The 19,786-nt window shown below is 50.3% G+C and overlaps 2 protein-coding genes across 2 annotated transcripts in view; one reads left to right on the top strand and one right to left on the bottom strand.

Moving 5' to 3' along the window:
- Positions 1–3,369: 3,369 nt before the first annotated feature.
- Adamts4 (ADAM metallopeptidase with thrombospondin type 1 motif 4) lies at positions 3,370–13,394 on the bottom strand. The gene is made up of 9 exons (XM_021170120.1): positions 12,346–13,394; positions 10,955–11,278; positions 10,596–10,728; positions 9,768–9,938; positions 7,301–7,587; positions 7,007–7,193; positions 6,585–6,760; positions 5,376–5,551; positions 3,370–4,515 (listed from the first exon to the last, which is right to left on the bottom strand). The coding sequence occupies exons 1-9, from the start codon at positions 13,000–13,002 to the stop codon at positions 4,089–4,091; spliced, it is 2,538 nt and encodes an 845-aa protein (XP_021025779.1). The 5' UTR covers positions 13,003–13,394; the 3' UTR covers positions 3,370–4,088.
- Positions 13,395–16,438: 3,044 nt separating this feature from the next.
- Positions 16,439–19,786, top strand: part of Ndufs2 (NADH:ubiquinone oxidoreductase core subunit S2) — a 12,641-nt gene continuing 9,293 nt past the window's right edge. The window contains exons 1-2 of the mRNA XM_021177238.2: positions 16,439–16,760; positions 17,568–17,674. Of these exons, the coding sequence (XP_021032897.1) occupies positions 16,666–16,760; positions 17,568–17,674 (202 nt within the window). The 5' untranslated portion in view covers positions 16,439–16,665. The remainder of the gene's footprint in view (positions 16,761–17,567; positions 17,675–19,786) is intronic.

Below are 19,786 nucleotides of genomic sequence, written 5' to 3'. Positions count from 1 at the left end.
GAGAGAGAGAGAGAGAGAGAGAGAGAGAGAGAGAGAGAGGCTGCTGTATGGGAAGGACAGACAGAAGCGGAGCTAGAGTTCATGTAGAAAAACAAATGCCTGTTCTCCAGTACTCCGCAGAAACCCTGGCTCTCCCACCACCACCACCAAAATAGTGATTGGACGAAAGCCCAGTTTTCCTCTGCTCTAACCACAGAAGTGAGAATGTCAGAGGCAGACAGGAGGGGGTTGAGGAAATTGATTTGAATCCTGCCCTGCTACAGCCGCCTTCCCAGCTCAGCCGAGTCCTCATGCATAGATAGCATTTGCCATCTCATGAGATGAGAGAGTCTGAACTCTACTTAAACTTCTTCAGGGGACACACCCCTTGTCAATCACTGCCTCTTCTTTGTCAAGTCTCTCCCTGTCCCTCCTTTCATCTTTACAGATACCCGAGCAGTTCTGGCACCCTCCCCTCTCTTCTTGTTTGCCCTCTTCCTACTCTTGCTTCTATACCGCATCGTAGCTCAAAGCTACAGAGGCAGTACTTAGACGAACTGGAGACTGAGCTCCTCTTGGTCCATAGACAGAGAGCTTTATTCCCTCATTTCCACTTCTAGCAAAAGCTTGTTGGACTCTCGACTTCAGGATAGCTGTTATGTGGAACTTATATTCTGGCCCTGGAGGGGCGGAACAAGGAAGATCATTCCTCAAAAAGGTCAGGTGTTGCCCAGCATTGAGAACTGGGATACTCATCTTTTTGAAGAGCTAACTGTCTCTGACCCTCTTTCACTATACAAACCCACCCACTTCATCAACCAACCAACCATCAGTCAATCAATCAATCAGTCAATCATCACAGAAGTGGCCTTTAAACTCAATACTTTTAAATTTTTCTTTATTTATTTACACTTTGTGGATATCAGTGTTTTGTCTGCATGTATGTCCATGCACCACATGCATGCCTAAATACCCACAGAGAACAAAAGGGAGTATTGATTCCCTGGAACTGGAGCTGCAAATGGTTGTAAGCTGCCTTATGGGTGCTGGCACTCAAACTCAGGTTCTCTGGACGAGCAACCAGGACTCTTAACAGCTGAGCCATCTCTCTAGCCTTCAAAATTCTCTACCTCCTCCTCTTCCTCTTTTTTTTTTTTTTTAAAGATTTTATTTATTTATATGAGTACATAGTCGCTGTGTTCAGACACACCAGAAGAGGGCATCAGATCCCATTACAGATGGCTGTGAACCACCATGTGGTTGCTGGGAATTGAACTCGGGACCTCTGGAAAAGTAGTCAGTGCTCTTAACCACTGAGCCATCTCTCCAGCCCCCTCCTCCTCTTTTGAGACAAAGTTCCATGTAACCAAACTTGCCTTATGCTATGATGTTGCAGCGGAGGATAGCTTTGAAATCCCGACCCATCTATTTCTACCTCCCAAGGAGAAAATTTCTTCGTGCCAGTAAGAACCCTACCTGGTGAACAAAGTGGTTTTTCTTTAAAATAACATATGACAGTGACTTACAAAGTAAATTGCCAAGAACCCCAAAGAAATGTGAGAAGTGTTACCATAATGACCCACTTCCCAAAGCCCAAATCTCGTTCCTCTTCCCTGAGCCCTGGTGCTCAGGTACTAGGCTCAAGCTCTGCAAAGTCCATTTTGCCTTTATCTTATAACTCCTCGGACTGACCCTTGACTCTCTTTGTGGGCATGTGCTGCACAACCTCCCCCCTCCCCCAGGATGCAGTGTGAGCTCTTTTTTTTTTTTTTTTTTTTTTTTGGTTTTTCGAGACAGGGTTTCTCTGTGTAGCCCTGGCTGTCCTGGCACTCACTTTGTAGACCAGGCTGGCCTCGAACTCAGAAATCTGCCTGCCTCTGCCTCCCGAGTGCTGGGATTAAAAGCGTGTGCCACCACGCCCGGTTTCAGTGTGAGCTCTTTAAGGACACGGCCGTATATCATTTGTGTTTTACATTCACTTCAACAAAGCTCTGCTTGTACCATGAGTTCATAGTATTAAGTTCCATAAACATACTGTTGGTCCAATCTTACCACCTAGCTGAAGCAACTGAAGATGCCACTGTCCTGTTGCTGCCTCCTCCTGCCTGGTTGGTAGAAGCATCACGAGGCCCACATCAGAGAGCAAGCATGGGAGTGGGAGCAATGCACGCTAAAGAGAGGAGTGTAGCCAGCCCTTCCCTCAAGTCTGCAGAGAGAGCAGCCACTGTGCTTGCTGGCGTAAAGCACAGAGCACTCTACAACGCTCTGCCTCGTTTAGAACTTGACCAGCCAAGCCTGGTCCCAATGAATACAGCACACAAACAGCCTTGCCCTCTGTGCCTGCCTCTCCCCTTCTCGCCCCTACTCTCCTATGGCAGAGCAAGATGCCTTTAGTGTCTCCACAGTCCACCTCACCTCAGGGTCTTCCTAACCTACAGCTCCTTCCTACCTCAACATTCAGTCCCTTCCACAATCCTAGAAGCTCTGCATTTGCCACTTAACATGTGAAATTCTCCACTGACACTTCCGCCTGTCCCTGACGCACATAAGACTGACTAGGTTACCCCTCAAGGAAGGGAGATCCATTTCAGTCAGTGCTGGTCCTCACATTCTGCCGCCACTGGACAGATTGACAGATGGCTCCACTCTTGTCAGATTTTTTTTTATTTTGCTTTGCTTTGCTTTGTTGATTATTGCCTACTAGACCACATCCTGTTCCTCTCATTGAATTCCATTCCTAGATGTTGGCTGGGCTTACATTGATTGATTCTGGAGTCACTGTCCCAGTCTGTCACCACAAAGGTCACTTCTCCTGTTACAATGGCCTTTCCTGTTTGAAAATCCTTGAGCACAGAGCCATGCTGTCAGAGCAGTTATTACTGGCCCCATTCCACAGACTTGTAATCCAAGGTCATTTATCAGCCCTTGCCCAACATCACCCAGGTAATAAGATGCTGGACCCTAGCTCAAGTTCAGATCCACCAGCTCCTGGAATGCCAGGATGCGACTACGTCATCCCTTCTCCACCCCTTCTGCCATTCTTACAACTAAGCTCCTGTTTGTGTTGAGAGAGTTGTTGGGTTCTGTTCTTGTACCTTCATGTTCTTGTTGACTATCTTTGCCAAGTGTCTATTATGTCTGCTGCAGGTGCTTATGTGCCTGTGCCTACAGAAGTAATAGACAAGATGGCTATCTGAGAGTCTGAACTCTCCTAAACAGGGTACTGCCAACTGAAGGATCTGAGCCTGGGACTAAAGATAGGCACAAGTGACATGAATCCTTGTGGACTTCGAGTGCCTGGCAGAGCCTCTATGGAGGGTGACTGGAAGAACAAGGACCACAGGAGCAGCAGCTGCCGTTTGTTTCTTGAGCACCTACTGAGAGAGAGGCTCTATGCTAGTTCTTTATTTACATCATTTAATCCTTACAACCGATTTCTAAGGGATTATTATTGGCACATGAGAAAACTAATGCTCAAAGATGCGGGGCCAGAATATAACCCACATTTGTCTGACTCCAAAAAGAGCACATAAATAGCAAACTTCAATTTAAAAACACGATCATCCCTTACTCCCTGAAGGCAATCCTACCTTTGACTTTCCTTTTCCCAGAAAAAAAAAATTAGGGAGAGGAAAGCAGGGCAGGTTGTACCTCATACACACACACACACACACACACACCCCACTCATATTTGTCACCAACACCCTGGATTTCATAACTAGGTTGGGGCTATAATAGGTGAGTTTCCCCAAGACCCTAGTCCCCTTTCCTGGTGCTAAATAAAAGTGAATAAATACCAAATAAATACAACTAGGACCCAGGACCCACCTTGTCTTTCCCCCTTCCTCCTGTGACCTGCAGGGTAGAGGGGGCAGTTTAGTAGATAGGGTACTGTCACCTAGCCCCTTTCCATTCACCAAGACATCACTGCCTCCCAGGGCAGGAAGCCAGGGCAGGGCCAGCCTGCGGTTTGGGGGAGTGAGGCAGGCAGATCTCACCCTCTACACCTCCCTACTGTGTTTTAGCACGAGGCAGTTGCAGAAGCCTGCTCATTCTCCCAGACGAGTCCGAGGCCCCGGCGCCCAAAAAGGGCAGCCGGGACAGTGAGGTTATTTCCGGCCTGCCCAGGGACGCTTCCGAAGGATCTTCAGTATCTCTGCCCTGCGTTGCAGCCAGTCTTGGGGAGGAGGGCGTGGTGTTGAAGGGACTGACCGCGGGACAAAGAAACTGTACCGCAGACGTGCATTCTGTGGGTTGCCAGCCACCAGGACTTGCAGCATCAAGGGCTGGGCCAGTGGCCCATGTCCAGACAGTGTCTCTGAGGCTGCTGTGGCTCCGCTGTAGCGCAAGCTGACTGCCCCAGGAAGTACCACATCGGTTGGGGAGGGCATCAGCGTGTATTCACCATTGAGGGCGTAAGAACCATCTGAAAGCTTCAGGGCCAGGTAGATGCTCTTGAGACCAGACCCCCCCAGCTGCCGTACAAGGATATGGGTGGCCCCCGCAGGGATCGTGACCACATCGCTGTATCCATACCTGTGAGGAAAAAGTAAATAAAGAACTCAGCATCGCCTTAATCCCTTCAGCTGGCCATACTGTGTTTGTCTGGGTGTGGATGTATGTGTGTTAGGGGCTTGTACTGGCTGGTTTTGTGTGTCAACTTGACACAGCTGGAGTTATCACAGAGAAAGGAGCTTCAGTTGAGGAAATGCCTCCATGATATCCAGCTGTGGGGCATTTTCTCAATTAGTGATCAAGGGTGGGAGGGCCCGTTGTGGGTGGTGCCATCCCTGGGCTGTTAGTCCTGGATTCTATAAGAAAGCAAGCTGAGCAAGCCAGGGGAAGCAAGCCAGTAAAGAACATCCCTCCATGGCCTCTGCATCAGCTCCTGCTTCCTGACCTGCTTGAGCTCCAGTCCTGAGTTCCTTTGGTGATGAACAGCAATATGGAAGTGTAAGCTGAATAAACCCTTTCCTCCCCAACTTGCTTCTTGGTCATAATGTTTGTGCAGGAATAGAAACCCTGACTAAGACAGGGTTGCTTCTTTAAGGTTTTATGTGGTATCTGTCCATCCTAGAACAGAGCTACCAGCAAGTGTACCTTTCTTACCCTTCTCTCTGGACTCGCACTACTGCTTACTGAATGTCTTGCCAGTCCTGGCCTCCCTGGGTCCTGTCTAATTCCTACTCTTCGCTCAGAGGTCACCGCAAAGGGAGCCTTCCCTGATGCCTTCAAGAGCTCTTGTGCCCTCTGTGTTCAACATGTGGAGCACTGCATTGTAACCACCTACTTATCTGTCTCTTGCTGAGACTACAGAAAGTGCTGAGTGGGCAGGAAAGCCATGGGCCCCAAGACTAGACCAGGAGAACAGAGCAGACAAGAACTACTGGAAGGACCTGAATTTTTTGAAGGAGCCCGACTGCTTGCTGCAGCGAGAGCCATCCCCGCCGCACACCATGCACTTGTCAAATTTCTTTTTGGAGCCAATGATCCGGTCACAGCCAGCATGGATACAGCGGCCCTGGACACAGACAGAGGAGGTGTCTGGGGAGCAGGGAGTCCCATCTGCCACCTGAGGAGCAAAGGTGGGATATTGTTAATAATAAGAGTTCTTGCTAAGTCAGCAGGGGTTTGGAAGGTAAAACATCTGGAAGGTGAAATTGGAAAAATCACAGGAAAGGGAGAGATGTAGGGGAGCTTTCTGCTGTATGGGATTAATAGGATAATAATGATACACATAACTAGTGTCCTTGCGCTGACTGTGCATCAGGTGAGGCACAAAATGCTTTAGGTCTCACAATTTCTAAGGGTGAACTTTTGAGGTTTAGAAGTATCACGGGCTGGTGAGATGGCTCAGTGGGTAAGAGCACCCGACTGCTCTTCCCCGAAGGTCCAGAGTTTAAATCCCAGCAACCACATGGTGGCTCACAACCATCCGTAACCGAGATCTGGTGCCCTCTTCTGGAGTGTCTGAAGATAGCTACAGTGAACTTACATATAATAAATAAATAAATCTTTAAAAAAAAAAAAAAAAAAAAACTTTAAAAAAAAAAAAAAAAGAAATATCACAAATTGAGAGGGCCAGGATTTTTAGTCCCAGCACCAAACTCTAAACTTAATGGTACAGCTGCCAATGGCCACTAGAGGGCAACAAACTTGCAGGAATAATTTTATATAGACTCCTGGAGAAGGCAGGGGCGTCCAAAGATCCTAGAGCTTGTTTTCCCTTGAACCTGCCACTCTGTAATACAAAAGGGGTGTCCACGAGTTACCACTCTTTAGTCTATCCACTGAGGGACTGATTGTCAGAGAACCAATACTTTGACAGAGTCAAAAGTGAAAGAGTGGAGAATCGAGTCAAGGATTTCCTCCCCGAAAGTCATTTGCACCAAATGTGCAAAAGAATGGAGGAAGAGTGAAGCAAACAAAGATACAAGCCGGAGCAGCTTCACTGGCCACTGACCCAAGGTCAGGCCTCTGTTCTTCTAATATGGGACAATCATGGACAGACAAGACTGAGTGAGTCTGTATGCTGACATGCAGGACTGTGGAGCCACTGGGAAGTGTGTTAGCCTCGACTGGGCCTGAAGGTCTCTGGTCCTCACCCGGGGCTCCAGTACGTAGTAGTAGCCCAGTGCCCGGGCCTGGCAGGTGAGTTTGCATTGGTCTCGAGGGGCCACACCTGTGTAGCGTGGAACCCAGTCCATGGGCCCTGGAAAGCTCTTGAAGAGGTCGGTTCGGTGGTTGTAGGCAGCACACTGCTCTTCACGGAAGGTCAATGCTACAGGCATAAAGCAAACAGCCTGAGCCTCTCTCTCCTCACACCATCCCACACACCCTTCCACCTAGACCCTCAGAAATTTAGCCAGCATGGCATCTCTCCCTCACAGATTTCCAGGGATAGTTCTAGAAAGATAAAGAAATTTCCCTGGCAGAAGACAAAATCCGCACCTTAGGCCAGGACTCAAGGAACAATCCTTCCTGTCCACCACCCCTTCCCAGGGCTCCCATACGTCACACCCCTAACCTGAGCCGTGTGGGCAGTTCTCCGTGTTGCAGGAGCGGAAGCGAGTCCGGCGGCCCTCACAATACTTGCCACCGTTCCGGGGGACAGGCCTTGTGCAATCCCGGGAGGAGAACTGGACACCACCCCCACAAGTCCTGGAGCAGTCACCCCATGGTCCCCAGGGGCCCCAGCCTCCAGCCTGAGGAACCTGCAAGGGCACAGAACGGAGATGGGGTGAGCACATTCGCTCCTAGGCTTGCTTAGGGCCAGTCCTTTCTATAGGCCTGTTACCCAAGCCACACCCTGAGGTCTCACATTGAAGTCCTTGAGCTGGTCCACGTGCAGACAGCGGCCACCCATGCAGGCCTGTGCAGACCCACAGGGAGTGCCATCAGCCCAGGGTGAGTGCTTCGTCTGGCACATGGCATGGCCATTGAGGTGGCCAGAGCACCAGAGGGCAGCACAGGGCGGTGGCAGCTGTGGACAATGGCTTGAGTCAGGACCGAAGGTCAGTTGGCATTGGCGGTCAGCGTCATAGTCCTTGCCAGGAAAAGTCGCTGGTAGATGGAGGGGAGCCTCTGGTTTGTCTAAGAGGCAGTGCCCTGAAAGGGGGTTAACATATAAAGTTACTAATCACAGTACTGTGGGATACTGGCTGCTATTACATCTAAGTTACCTACTAGCTAACTACAAGCACAGAGAAGTGAAGTAACTTATAGCCACATGTCTATATGTAAACAAAGAACTCAATCAGCGTAGGAACCAAAAGTGCTTCCACCTGGTCTTACCCACTGCAGAATTTGTCATCATCATCATCATCATCATCATCATCATTGTGGGTTGTACTACTTGTAGTGGGTTGGCCTGATGCTATTTGTATTCTAATGCTAATACTGGTTCCTCAAGACCTGGTTGCCCCCAAGTTATTTTTGATTGATAATAAAGAGACCTATAGCCAATAACTGTGCAGAAGAGACATAGGTGGGGTTTAGGGTTCCGAGCTTGGGAGTCAGAGGAGAACCAGGAGGGAGAGAAGATGAGGGATGGAGGAGGATTCATGAATCATGAAATAATGGCCATGTGGCTTGGCTAAGAGCAGCCCAGAAAAACATGGCAAATTATACAGTGGGATTATTGGTTGGGAAACAGGCATATTAGCATAGAGGATAGATATCTGCTCAGCTCTTGTGCTGATTATGACTTATTATAAATATAAAAGTTGTATGTGAGCCGGGCGTGGTGGCGCACGCCTTTAATCCCAGCACTCGGGAGGCAGAGGCAGGCGGATTTCTGAGTTCGAGGCCAGCCTGGTCTACAAAGTGAGTGCCAGGACAGCCAGGGCTACACAGAGAAACCCTGTCTCGAAAAACCAAAAAAAAAAAAAGTTGTATGTGTCATTTCCTGGGAACTGAATATTCAAGGTGGGGTAGAAACCCCAGATGGGGATTGAAAATTTCCACAACTAGTAGAATTTGGGTTTTCTTTTCTTTTTTCTTTATTTAATGAATATAAGTACACTATAGCTGTCGTCAAACACACCAGAAGAGGGCATCAGATCCCATTACAGATGGTTGTGAGTCACCATGTGGGTGCTGGGAATTGAACCCAGGTCCTTTAGAAGAGCAGTCACGCTCTTAACTGCTGAGCCATCTGTCCAGCCCCAGAATTTGGGTTTTCAAAACTATTTTTTAAATCACATTCACTTTTATATCACATTCAGGAGAAGGGAGTGCCCATGAATGGAAGTCAGAGGACAACCTGAAACCTGGCTGTCAGATTCTCAGCCAGTGCCTTAACCTGCTGCACCATCTTGCCAGCCCTGCTTGGAGTCTTGAGGGCAGTCTCACTCTATAGCCCCAGATGGCCTGGAACTCACTGTTATACAGCCCAAGCTTGCCTGAAGCCATGTGGCAATTCTGCTTTCGTTTCCCAAATGCTAGGATTATAGGCATATGCCACCATTCATAGCATCTCTGCACAATCCTTCTCTCTCTCTCTCTCTCTTCCTTTCTTCCTTTCTTTCTTTCTTTCTTTCTTTCTTTCTTTCTTTCTTTCTTTCTTTCTTTCTCTCATTCCTCTAGAGATGTGGTCTCCTTATATAGTCCTCGTTGTCCTGGAACGCACTACATAGACCAGGCTGACCTCAAACGCACATGGATGCCTCTGCCTCTGAATGCTGGGATTAAAGGGCTGTGCCACCATGCCCATCTATAGAATTTCTGAGACTGCTTCTAATCAGCTGCTTTGGGGAGCTGGAGACATGGCTCCACAGTTAAGAGCGCTTGAAGAGGTCTCCAGTTCAGTTCCCAGCACTACATCAAGTGACTCACTAACTGCCTCGAGCTCCAGGGGATCCAAGACCCTCTTTCTGGCCTCCAAGGGCCCCTGCAAGCATGTATACCCACATACAGAAATTAAAATAAAATAAGAACTTTTGTCTGGAGATAGCCATTCTGCAGCCTTGCACACTTTATTGAGTGGCAAGATGGTCAACTGGTCCATAGCCAGTCCGTTTCAATCTGGAGCAGTGCTGGCCCTTAAAGGGTCAGTTCTAATTGTGTGGAGCCACTATAAGCTCCCTCACCCCCTTATCTGTGCTATTTGTTGTCATAGGTAGTGGGAACCACACCAAGGCAGCAGCATTTCTCACCCCATTACATACAGCAGAGGGAACACACATGGAGGACTCAGTGTGGCCCACAGATAATATTCCAGAAATAAGCATCCAGTGAGAGAGGGCAGGCATTGAGTCCCTACTCTGAGAAAGGTGTCACCAGCTTACCATAGCCATTGTCCAGGAAGTCAGTGATGAATCGGGCACTGCAGGGCGACCAGGGCTCTTCAGGGTCCACATGGGCCATGACAGGAGCCATGACATGGCGAGAGGAACCCCCCTGCCCATTCAAGTTAGTGCATGGCTTGGAGTTATCATGGAGCATGTTGAAGACATGGCCTATAAGAGAAAAGGTCCTGCTGGCGTCTAGAGGGTTCATCCCGTGTCCTCACAGGGCTCCATCATACACTTGGGTGCAGCTGTCGATGATCAGATCCACCTTCCCTGCCCCGCTCTCAGATCCCCTCATGGTTCTCTGAAGATTCAATGTGGAGCCCCTATTGCCCTGTCTTCTCTTCCCCAAAGGAAAGGCCCCTCTCTGTTTACTTTCCACTGTCGCTAACACTCCCAATCCTCCACTCCTATTCCCTTACTCTCGCCCCTTCCAAACGTGTGTACTCATGTATGTGCATACAGTCCAAAGTCAGTTTCCACCTGCTATTTTATTTACTAGAAGAAGCCATGAGCCGGGCAGTCCCTGGGAGGCAGAGGCAAGTGGATTTCTGAGTTCGAGGCCAGCCTGGTCTATAGGGTAAGTTCCAGGACAGCCAGGGCTACACAGAGAAACCCTGTCTTGGGGTGGGGGTGGGGGTGGGGGAAGAATCTATGCTTGTCTGCACCCAGAGCACAGAGGGCTTCTGACCCTGGACTTAGGGCTGGGAAGGAAGATATCTTGGTACCCCAATGTGTACTCTAGTGAGCCCCTTATATCATTAGAGTATCCTCAGTCCCCCTCACATCCAGTTCAGGTGCCACACTGCCCCAGAGCTTCCTTACCCAGTTCATGAGCAGCAGTGAAGGCTGACTGGAGCCCATCATCTTCCACAATAGCACAGCTCCTAGCTGGATCACACACTGTGCCCACATCAGCCATACCCAGGGTGTCACAAGTGGAGACCCCACACAGGTCCTGTGGAGAAGGAGCACAGACCATGCTTAGGGCTGATATCCAGGTTAGCAAGGAACTAGACGCTGGGGCCAGCACGGTCAGGGCCCACATAGGCACCCCATGGCTGTGCGGCTGGCGCCAGGCTCGTGTGTAACTCCAGGGGCATCTTCTTCATCATGGCCCATGGAGTGGTTGTGCCTCTCTCTGTGTTGTGGTCCCTTTCCTGTGGTGCTGACTGAGGCCTTACCTGCCGGGTGAACAGAATGGCTGTGTCAAAGTGGTCAGGATCTGAGTCGTTAGGGGTGTTGAGGCCCCGCTGCCAGGTGCAGAAGCTGCGTAGGGTCTGGGCGGCACTTGGCCCCACTTGGGGCCCTTCCTGGCCGGACCCCAGGATCACCAGGCGCGTCACCACCAAGTTGACAGGGTTTCGGATGCTTGGGTGTTTAAAGGCTTTAGCGGCCGCTGCCATAACCGTCAGCAGGTAGCGCTTTAACCCTGTACCATGGAATGCTGCCATCTTGTCATCTGCCACCACCAGTGTCTCCACGAATCTACTCAGAGAAGCGAAGCGCTTGAGGAGAAGAAAAAAAAAAAAATGAGAGAGAGGAGGGTCCTAAGATCTCTCTCACCTCCCTTCATTCCGGGGTCTAGAACTCAGCCTAGTCGGCTGGCCCTCACGTGTGCCTCAGGACTCCTGAAGTGACTGACTGGTTTGGGCCCTCCCTCTAACCCCAAATCCCAGGGCTTTTGTGGTAATGTTGAAGAATCAGCTGTTGTTCTGGAAGAAGAGGAGGCTTGCCACGTTTCATGGCTAAGTGGGCCCCAGAGGTGAAAAGCAGCTGGGACTGACTCAGGGAGGAGGGGCATTAGGGTCCCCAAGTGTGGCCGGGCTTGTGGGAGTAGGACTAGAGGCTGAGCTGCTGCGACGTGTCTGCACTGTGTGGTTGGAGGAACAATTCAGTCAGCAGCTAGGGCCACAGCCAGATCTCAGCGTGGCGGGTGTGGAAGGAGTGTCTGGTCTGGATTAAAGCTAGAGGAGGGGNGGGGGGAGAAGAAGGGGGGGAGACCCAGGAGTGGGAGGGAGGATAGCGCCTCAGGCAGCCCTGCAGTCAGCCCACAGTGTGGGAAGAAGATTGACCCAGAGGTATGGGATGCCAGCCTCCTCCTGCCCTAGTTTGCAGTTTACCAGAACAATTTTAAACGGAACATCAGAAGCCAAAAACTCAATCCCCCGGGCCTCAAATTTTACTCCTGTAGCTGGGGGTGGGGGTAAAAAAATCACTGGGGCAGAGAAAAGAGCCTAGGCCAACAGGCTGTTGGGAGAGCTTTACTGCTGGGAACTGTGTCAGCAGGAGACTCCAGGGCCAGGAAGGGGCGGGGGAGAGAGGGGGAGAGGTCATTCCGGCCCAGAGAATCTGACCTACCTCAGGGAATCCTCAGAGCAAAGCAAAGGACCGAAGCAGGGAGTAGCCAGGATTTTTCAAAGAAAGGGTAGTGGAGATGGGGAAGGCAGAGAGAAGGAGAGAAGCTGGAAAGCTGCAAGTGGAAGTGGGAGGAGAGAGGGTGAATAGGGGTCAGTAGGGCAGACATGGCGGGAGGATGATATGGGCACGGGGCACGATCTCCAGAGTTGCCTACCTTGGTTCTGCGGGAAATGGGACTCGGGCTCCCAGAAGGAGCCTTGACGGTGCACATGGGACCTTGGCTGCTGGCAGGACTCTTCCGGCGTAGGATGTGAGCCCCTGGTCCCCCAGCAGAGTTAAGGGCGCCTCCTTCCAGAGGCTGGAGGTGGAGTTCAGCCCCACGGTACTGCAGTACCCCTAATAGGGCTCCCCCGTCCCAGTGCAGAGATGCCACCGACTCCGGATCTCCATTGATGGTGCCAGTCAGGTAGGTACCTGGCTCTGCCCCACCCAGCATCTCAGGTGCCTGGCCCAGGTACTGTACTGTCAACCCCTCTACCTGCACCCCAGGGTCCTGTTCTAGTTCTAGTAGCAACATCTCCCCAAAGGCTGGCAATCGGTACAGCAGCCTGGCAGGAACGCCTGATCCAGGTAGGATGCTACTGCCATTGAGCTTCTCTGGAAACACGATCTCCTCCTCCCGGGGGAGGGGGCTGGCTGACCACACTAAGGGCAGGAGGGAGGCCAGCAACAGCAGCCTCTGCCACTGCACAGTGTGAAGCAGCAAGCAGGGTTGGAATCTTCGCAGCCAGTGCCCAGTCAAGCCCCTCCTGGGATGCAAGCCCATCTGGGACATGGTACCCGGGCTGCAGCTGGGATGGATTGAGGCCATCTGCGGCACCAAAATGCTCCACACCCTGACTGTGGAAGGCTCCTCGTTAAAGCCAGAAGGGCTTTGGGGCTTGTGCCAAAATCTGAGGCAAAGTTTTTAGATGGGCTAGGGACTTTCAGAGAAGATGAAAAAGAAAACAGCCCCTGGGCTCAGGAAAAGTGCCCACTAGTTCTCTCTGCTCTAAAACTTCCTCCTTTGCCTTTCTGTCCCAGGTCTTTGTCTGTGACTCCTTGGCTTCTCCCTCTGCTCAGCTGTCTGGCTTTGCCTCAGTGCTTGCCCTGTCTTTGCCTCCTCCTGCTGCTGCTGCTGCTGCTGTCTCTTTGTCTCTGTCTCTCTCCTCTTCTGTCTCTCTCGTTTCTGTGTATCTGTGGGTCTTCCCCGGGTTCTCCCCAGCCTCTCTCCCCTCCAGCTCTTTTAAGCATCCAGAACCGCCCTCTGTGTGTGAGTGGCAGATCTGTAAGCCACTCAGCCAGAAGCTTGGTCACTGGGACTCTGAAGGATGGAGGATGTATCATTGCTTCCCAAAGACCTTAGTGGTTTTCTTTTTTCCTTAAAAAAGAAAGGGGGGGGGAGGGAAGGGACTTGCCCAGGGGAAGGGAATCTCTAGCAAGCAGATGCATTTAAGGCACTGAGCCAGCTGATGACACATCTTTTTTCCCAAATCCCACTATCAGCCCTCAGCTGTCTCTTTCCCGTTTCTTTTTTTCTTTTTTTTTCTTTTTTTTTTGTGGAACAGAGCCCCAGGGGAGGTCAGGACTGGGGGAAAGGGTCTGGACAGCAGTCACAGATGAGACTCTGTCCTGGGAGAATTCAGGCCCTTCCTATCCAGCCTGGTCTAGCCTATGCTTCCTCACTTCCTTGAGGAAGTCATTTATGCTACCCTCTACCCCAGAGGCTAATCTGTTAGAGTCAAGCTGTCTGGGTTTAAAAGGAAGTGGGGAACAGGTAAGAAAGCATTAGGAGAGAAAGAAGAGAGGATGGGACCAAGGCACTGAGAAGAAGAGGTGGTACAGACAGGAAGGCAAGGAGACAGCTGTTAGAACTTTGTTAGAATGGAAACAAGAAAGAAACAGACAGAAAAGGAAGCGCTAACTACTTGTCTTTTTATAGGAGGAGCATCCAGAGTAGGTCTGTTCTCATTCATTCTCCTTCTCTCCCTCCCTCCCTCTCTGAAGTCCCCCCCACCCCGAGTTACTCCAGTCTATCTAAAGCATAGAACAGCCATTCCACCCTAGGCCTCCTCCTCCCCAACTTCCTGAGTGCCCATTTCCCTGGCTCAGCTCCCAGGAGATTCCCCCAGGCTCTTGGCCCCGTTCCTACCCACACCCAGCTACCCCAGCACACCCCACTACCTCAAGTCAGCCAGACCCTCACCTAGACAAGACCTGCTCTCTCTCTCTCTCTCACCCAGAAGTCATCTCTGCTACTTCCTTGAGCCCACCTTTCAAATCCAATAGTTCCTGGAATATCTAGTAGTTTTTGACTCCTCATTTCCCATGGGGGGAGGGGAGGAGACACACACACTGAGAGAGAGAGAGAGAGAGAGAGAGAGAGAGAGAGAGAGAACCTGGGATGGGGATAGTGACCAGTATGTGCATGTGTGTGGGTGTTAGAGGAGGGAACTAATGACTCCTCTGCTTCCAGAACTGGAGGGGACTAAGAAACCAAAGCACACACTCTCAAGGCAAGGAAGTGAAGCATTCAGGAGCGGGGGCAATTTCTGCTCACTCCACCCTGTGGCCACTTGTTTCCCCAGGAAATCCCCAGGAAGGAGAGTACACTCAGCAGTCCCTTCCCTTTCCCAGAGAAGCCCCACCTCCCCTGCCCCTGTCCCCTTATTCATTCTCTACCTGGTCAGCTCCTGTCCCCCACATCATATTCCTCAGAATGCTTCCTCTTCCCCTCCCTTCCTGCTCCCATCACTAATACCTGTCCTGGTCCCTATCACTTCCTGAACTACCCACCCTCTGGTGATTTCCAGTCTCACCTCTTGACCCATCACATGCCCTGACCCTCCCTGGTCCTGAGCAGAGGGGCTGAGGCAGGAGGAGTCAATCACACAAGGGATGAGGGACCAGAAGGGACAGGGGCAAGAGGAGCTGTCACCAGGATACTCTTATTGCCCCTTTCCATCCCCCCATCTGAGCTGAGAACAAAGAGTGTGACTAAGCAGTGAAAGACAAAGGGCCACAGAGTGGCAGCTACAGCGCGTGGGGAGGGGGGTGCTGGCAGAAGGAGAAGGCACAAAAGATGCAGTGTCCTAGGTAGCCCCCCAAGAGCCCTCATCCCAGTTCCTGCTCGAACTACCCTCAGGGCTAAGCAAGCTAGAGTCTGTCTTGACTTCACATAGGATGGATTAACACAAAAATGAGGACTCCCCCCTCCCATCATCACCACATTTTGTGTTTAAACTATATCTCAGGAGGAAAGGCCCAGAAAAGAAGAGGGGGCTGTAGAGGGTAAGGGGACCAAGCCTCTGCCTTGACTTTCTGGGGATCACCTTGTCTACACCAGGTCTTGGTCAGTTCCCACAGCCAACGGATCTCTGGTCCCACCCTTTGGTATGCTTCCCATTAGGTCAATTTTCAGCCTAGAAATCTGGCTTTCTCCTCTTCCTCTGCAACAAAGAATGCTCGTGCCACTCCCCTGGTCTGTCTGCTCCACCCAGCTGCACCGCTGGTGGCCTATGTCCCAGGGACCCTGTCTGGGGGAGATGTGGAGGAGGTCTCTTTCCAATGAGAAAATTGGAGAACCTCAAAGAGTGGGTGGCCCAGCTGGAGCCGGGCTTGGAGACAAAAAGAGACAAAAATCAGTCTCCAGGGCAGGAAAACTCTTTGTCCATACAACATTAGGCTCAGAGTCCTGGAATTATTACATTTCTATGTTATTAGATACGTCTGAGGAAGACTGTGGCACATAAGGCTGTCCAGAATGGAGGTGGGTTACTAGGTATTGCTAAGGGTGCTCCCTGAGTCTGTGACTTGGGCATCACAGGGATTTAAGTCACTGTCAGAGCATTTCCCCCTCCCATTTGTAAATTGGTGCTTCCTTATCTTTGCACCAATTGCCCCCTTGCTCCACCGCCGCTCGTGGCCTTGGCTGTGAATTCCCATTTGTTGTGACTTGCCCATCTGCACTTGAGTCCCTTCCCACAAGCCCGTTTCCGGACCTCTGGAAATGAACACTTTTGGATTTCGTAGTAAAGAGATAGTCATCAAAACTTGGGGCTTCTGTCGGAAAGCAGGACTACCGCAGGAGACTGGCCAAGATGGGAAGGGAATAGTCAAGGAACGTCCATACAGAGAGTGCGTAGGGGACCTAGCGGGAGCGCAGTTTCTAAGGTAAGTTTGAGTGCAGAGCATGGACCTAGCGGGAAGTGCTGGATTCTGCGCGAAGTTGCCTCAGGAGAGAGCAGTCAATGTCTCTCACGCCCAGAGAAGCCGTGGGAGGGACGCCCTTACTAAAGATGACCGCAGTCGTCGTTATTGAAGCGCAAGTGAAGCTGAGAAGCGGAATCCGGATGTTGTTCCGTTCGCAATTGACCTCCCTGCCAGCTTCCAAGATGGGGACTCCGCTGTGGCGATAAGAAGGGAAGCCCACCAGGAGGCGCGCGGGAGCGACTTCCGCCCGGCTCTCCTTCCTACAGTCTGCAGCCCGGTAAAGATGGCGGCCCTGAGGGCGCTGCGCTGCCTCCGCGGGGTCGGAGCCCCGGTGCTACGGCCCGGGTCTGGGATCCGCTTGCCGAGTCAGCCCAGCAGGTGAGGAGGAGGCGGTCCCTACGTGCGGTCTCTGCAGAACTGCAGTGTCTCCAGTCTGAGGACATTTCAAGGGCTCTGTGACCCCTGAGGGGAGAGTGACCCAGGCCTGTAACCCTCCTCACGCAGACCAGATTTCTTAGGTTCCTAGGTGCAGCCAGCCTCCTGTGGCAAAGGATGGGAAGTAAGGGAGATGAATTTTTATTTTTTATATTTTTTTGTCAGAAGCGAAATATGCGGGATGAAATATCCTCCCCTTCAGATGAATGGTTAGAGAGTACCTCCCATATCCGAAGGAGACCCCCTCTTCTCTGAGCCCTCTTTCCCCAGTTCCCTCTTTTTTGCTCGCCTATGCTCTTTCCCTCTCTCCTCCCGCCTTCCGTACTCCCTGTCCCTTAGTAATCTTAGGTTTACCATGCATAAATGATGTTCTCAACATTCATATTCAGGAAGCAGCTTCGACCCCGGCTTTGTATGTCCCAAATATATGTGTCAGTGTCTTGGCATTGAAGAACACAGCTCTGCAATTCAGGCCATCCTTCTTCGGGCTCACATAAGAGTGGATAGGATATTTTGGAATATATATGTATATACAAATATATGTATGCCTGCAATAACAACTAGTGAAAAAAAGCCATGACTTTGAAGGAGAGTGGGGAGGGGGATATGGGGGGCTGGAAGGGAAGGGGAAGGGAGAAAGGTTGTGATTCCATTATAATCTCCAAAACGTGTTTTGAGAAGTGACTTGGAATGGAAGAACCATGCATACTGCTCATGCCCGGTGTATAGGATCTATCTTTAATTCCCCAGAGGCGCTCGGCAGTGGCAGCCAGATATTGAATGGGCAGAGCAGTTTTCGGGAGCTGTCATGTACCCCTCCAAGGAAACAGCCCACTGGAAACCTCCTCCTTGGAATGGTGAGTGCTGAGAGCTGCTGTTTCAAGTTGTCAGAAATCTTTGCTGATGTTTTTTGTTTGTTTTTCAATTCAACGTTTCTCTGTGTAGCCTTGGGAGTCCTGGAACTCACTCTGTAGACCAGGCTGGCCTCGAACTCAGAAATCCGCCTGCCTCTGCCTCCCAAGTGCTGGAATCAAAGGCGTGTGCCACCCCTGCCCAGCTAGTGTAGCGGGTCTTTGCTATTTTGTGGCTTCTCTTTTTTCCTCCTCTTTACCCCTCCCCTATTTCACTCCTTATCACTAGATGCGAGAGAACGAAAGATAGAGGTGGAGGGGAGGGAAAGAGAGAGAGAGAGAGAGAGAGAGAGACCAACCCCTAAATCTAATTTCTTTCCTTTTGTTTCTTCTTTGAGCACAGCCTCTAAAAAACTACAACCAGCCTCCCACCCCCACCCACATCCCTGAGTACCCATCCGCTACCACCCCGCCTCTTGGGGTGTTTATATACCCCTGAGAAGTTTTAAGAATTCCAAGTGTCACACAGAAACTATTTGCAGCTGGGAAAACCACGCCTCTGCATGAGACAAATCACAGTCAGCTGCTGCAGTTAGTCTGAAGCAGCCCACGTTCCCACACCTGGGATTAAAACGAAAGCACATTCCTACAATATTTCTGTGTTTTTTGTTTTTCTGTTTTTTTTTTTAAACTCAAATTCTAAAATTGTCGCGATAACTTAGCTCTTTTGTTTTTCATACTCTGAAACAGGGTCTTGTGACAGAGATACGGCTCAATGGTTAAGGGCACTTGGTCTTTGAGAGGACCTGAGTTCAGTTTCCAACACCCACATGGCAGCTCACAGCCATCTGTATAACTCCAGTTCCAGAAGATCTGCTGCTCTCTTCTGCCCTTCTGCCCTCCAAGGGAACCAGATGTGTGTCTCTCTCTCTTTCTCTCTCTCTCTCTCTCTCTCACACACACACACACACACACACACACACACGGGGGTGGGTGGGGAAGAGGTGGAACAGGGTCTCAGGTGCCTCAGTCAGGATCCCTGAGCCTTCCATATGCTGGGATTACTTTGGTTTTGATCAGTGGTACCCAGATTGTTTTTCAGTATGGAAACCATTTAGTCATCTTGGTTTTTTTTCCTCTTGTCCTCCATAAGTCACCAAACCATGTAGATTTTCCCATCATTTCTCTTTTTTAATTAAAAACAAGTCTCTTTTTTTTTTTTTTTTGGTTTTTCTAGACAGGGTTTCTCTGTGTAGCCCTGGCTGTCCTGGCACTCACTTTGTAGACCAGGCTGGCCTCGAACTCAGAAAACTCGAACTCAGAGGCCTCCTGCCTCTGCCTAAAGGTGTGCGCCACCACGCCCGGCTAAAAAATAAGTCTCTTTAGATGTATCTGCCTGTGTCTGGGTGTTTGGCCTGGATGTGTGATTATGTACCTGCCACATGTGTGTCTGGTGCCCATGGAATTCAGAAGAGGGCGTCAGATCCTCTCTGTAACTAAAGTTATGAATGATTATCAGTCCATCACAGGATAGTCTCAGCCTGCCAACCACCCGATAATGACACAGAGACAATTATTATAGCTCAGGCTTAGCGATGTGATTTCCCAGTTAGCTCATATAATCTAATTAACCCACTTATTCTAATTTAAGTTCTGCTGTGCGTGAGCCGTTAGTGTCCTCTTACTCCGTTCTGTCACCCATTCCTTCCTCTGGCAGGCGAATCTCCTACCTCTGGCTCTTTCCCAGAGTTCTATCTCTGCTCAGAACTTCTGCCTGTCCCCTCCTGCTTTGCTATAGGCTGCTCAGCTCTTTATTAAACCAATCAGAAGGCGATGGAGAAGCCCTGCGATAGAGAATGCTTCATCAAAATGACGATACCAAGGTTGGCGCACACTTAAATCTCTTCTGGGTGCAGAAATACAATGGTTACACAGTGCAGTACAAGAAATTATCCCAGTGTGAGCCACCACGTAGGTGCTGGGAACTGAACGTGACTATCCTGCATGAGCCGCAAGTGCTCTTACCAACTGAGACATCTTTCTAGCCCTCCCTTTAATATTTTTTTTAGATTATATATATATATATATATATATATATATATATATATATATATATAT

The sequence above is a fragment of the Mus caroli genome, chromosome 1, assembly GCF_900094665.2.
Source record: "Mus caroli chromosome 1, CAROLI_EIJ_v1.1, whole genome shotgun sequence".
Taxonomy (NCBI): Eukaryota; Metazoa; Chordata; class Mammalia; order Rodentia; family Muridae; genus Mus; species Mus caroli.
The sequence above is the reverse complement of the archived record's forward strand: the minus strand, read 5'-3'. Positions and strand labels throughout refer to the sequence as shown.

Excerpts from the sequence above, each read along its gene's own strand:
- Adamts4 (XM_021170120.1), bottom strand. The coding sequence starts at position 13,002 with ATGGCCTCAATCCATCCCAGCTGCAGCCCGGGTACCATGTCCCAGATG. Across the intron at positions 10,729-10,954 it reads CCATTCTGTTCACCCGGCAG|GACCTGTGTGGGGTCTCCAC; the intron begins GTAAGGCCTCAG and ends CCTTCTCCACAG. Across the intron at positions 7,588-9,767 it reads CTTCCTGGACAATGGCTATG|GGCACTGCCTCTTAGACAAA; the intron begins GTAAGCTGGTGA and ends ACCCCCTTTCAG.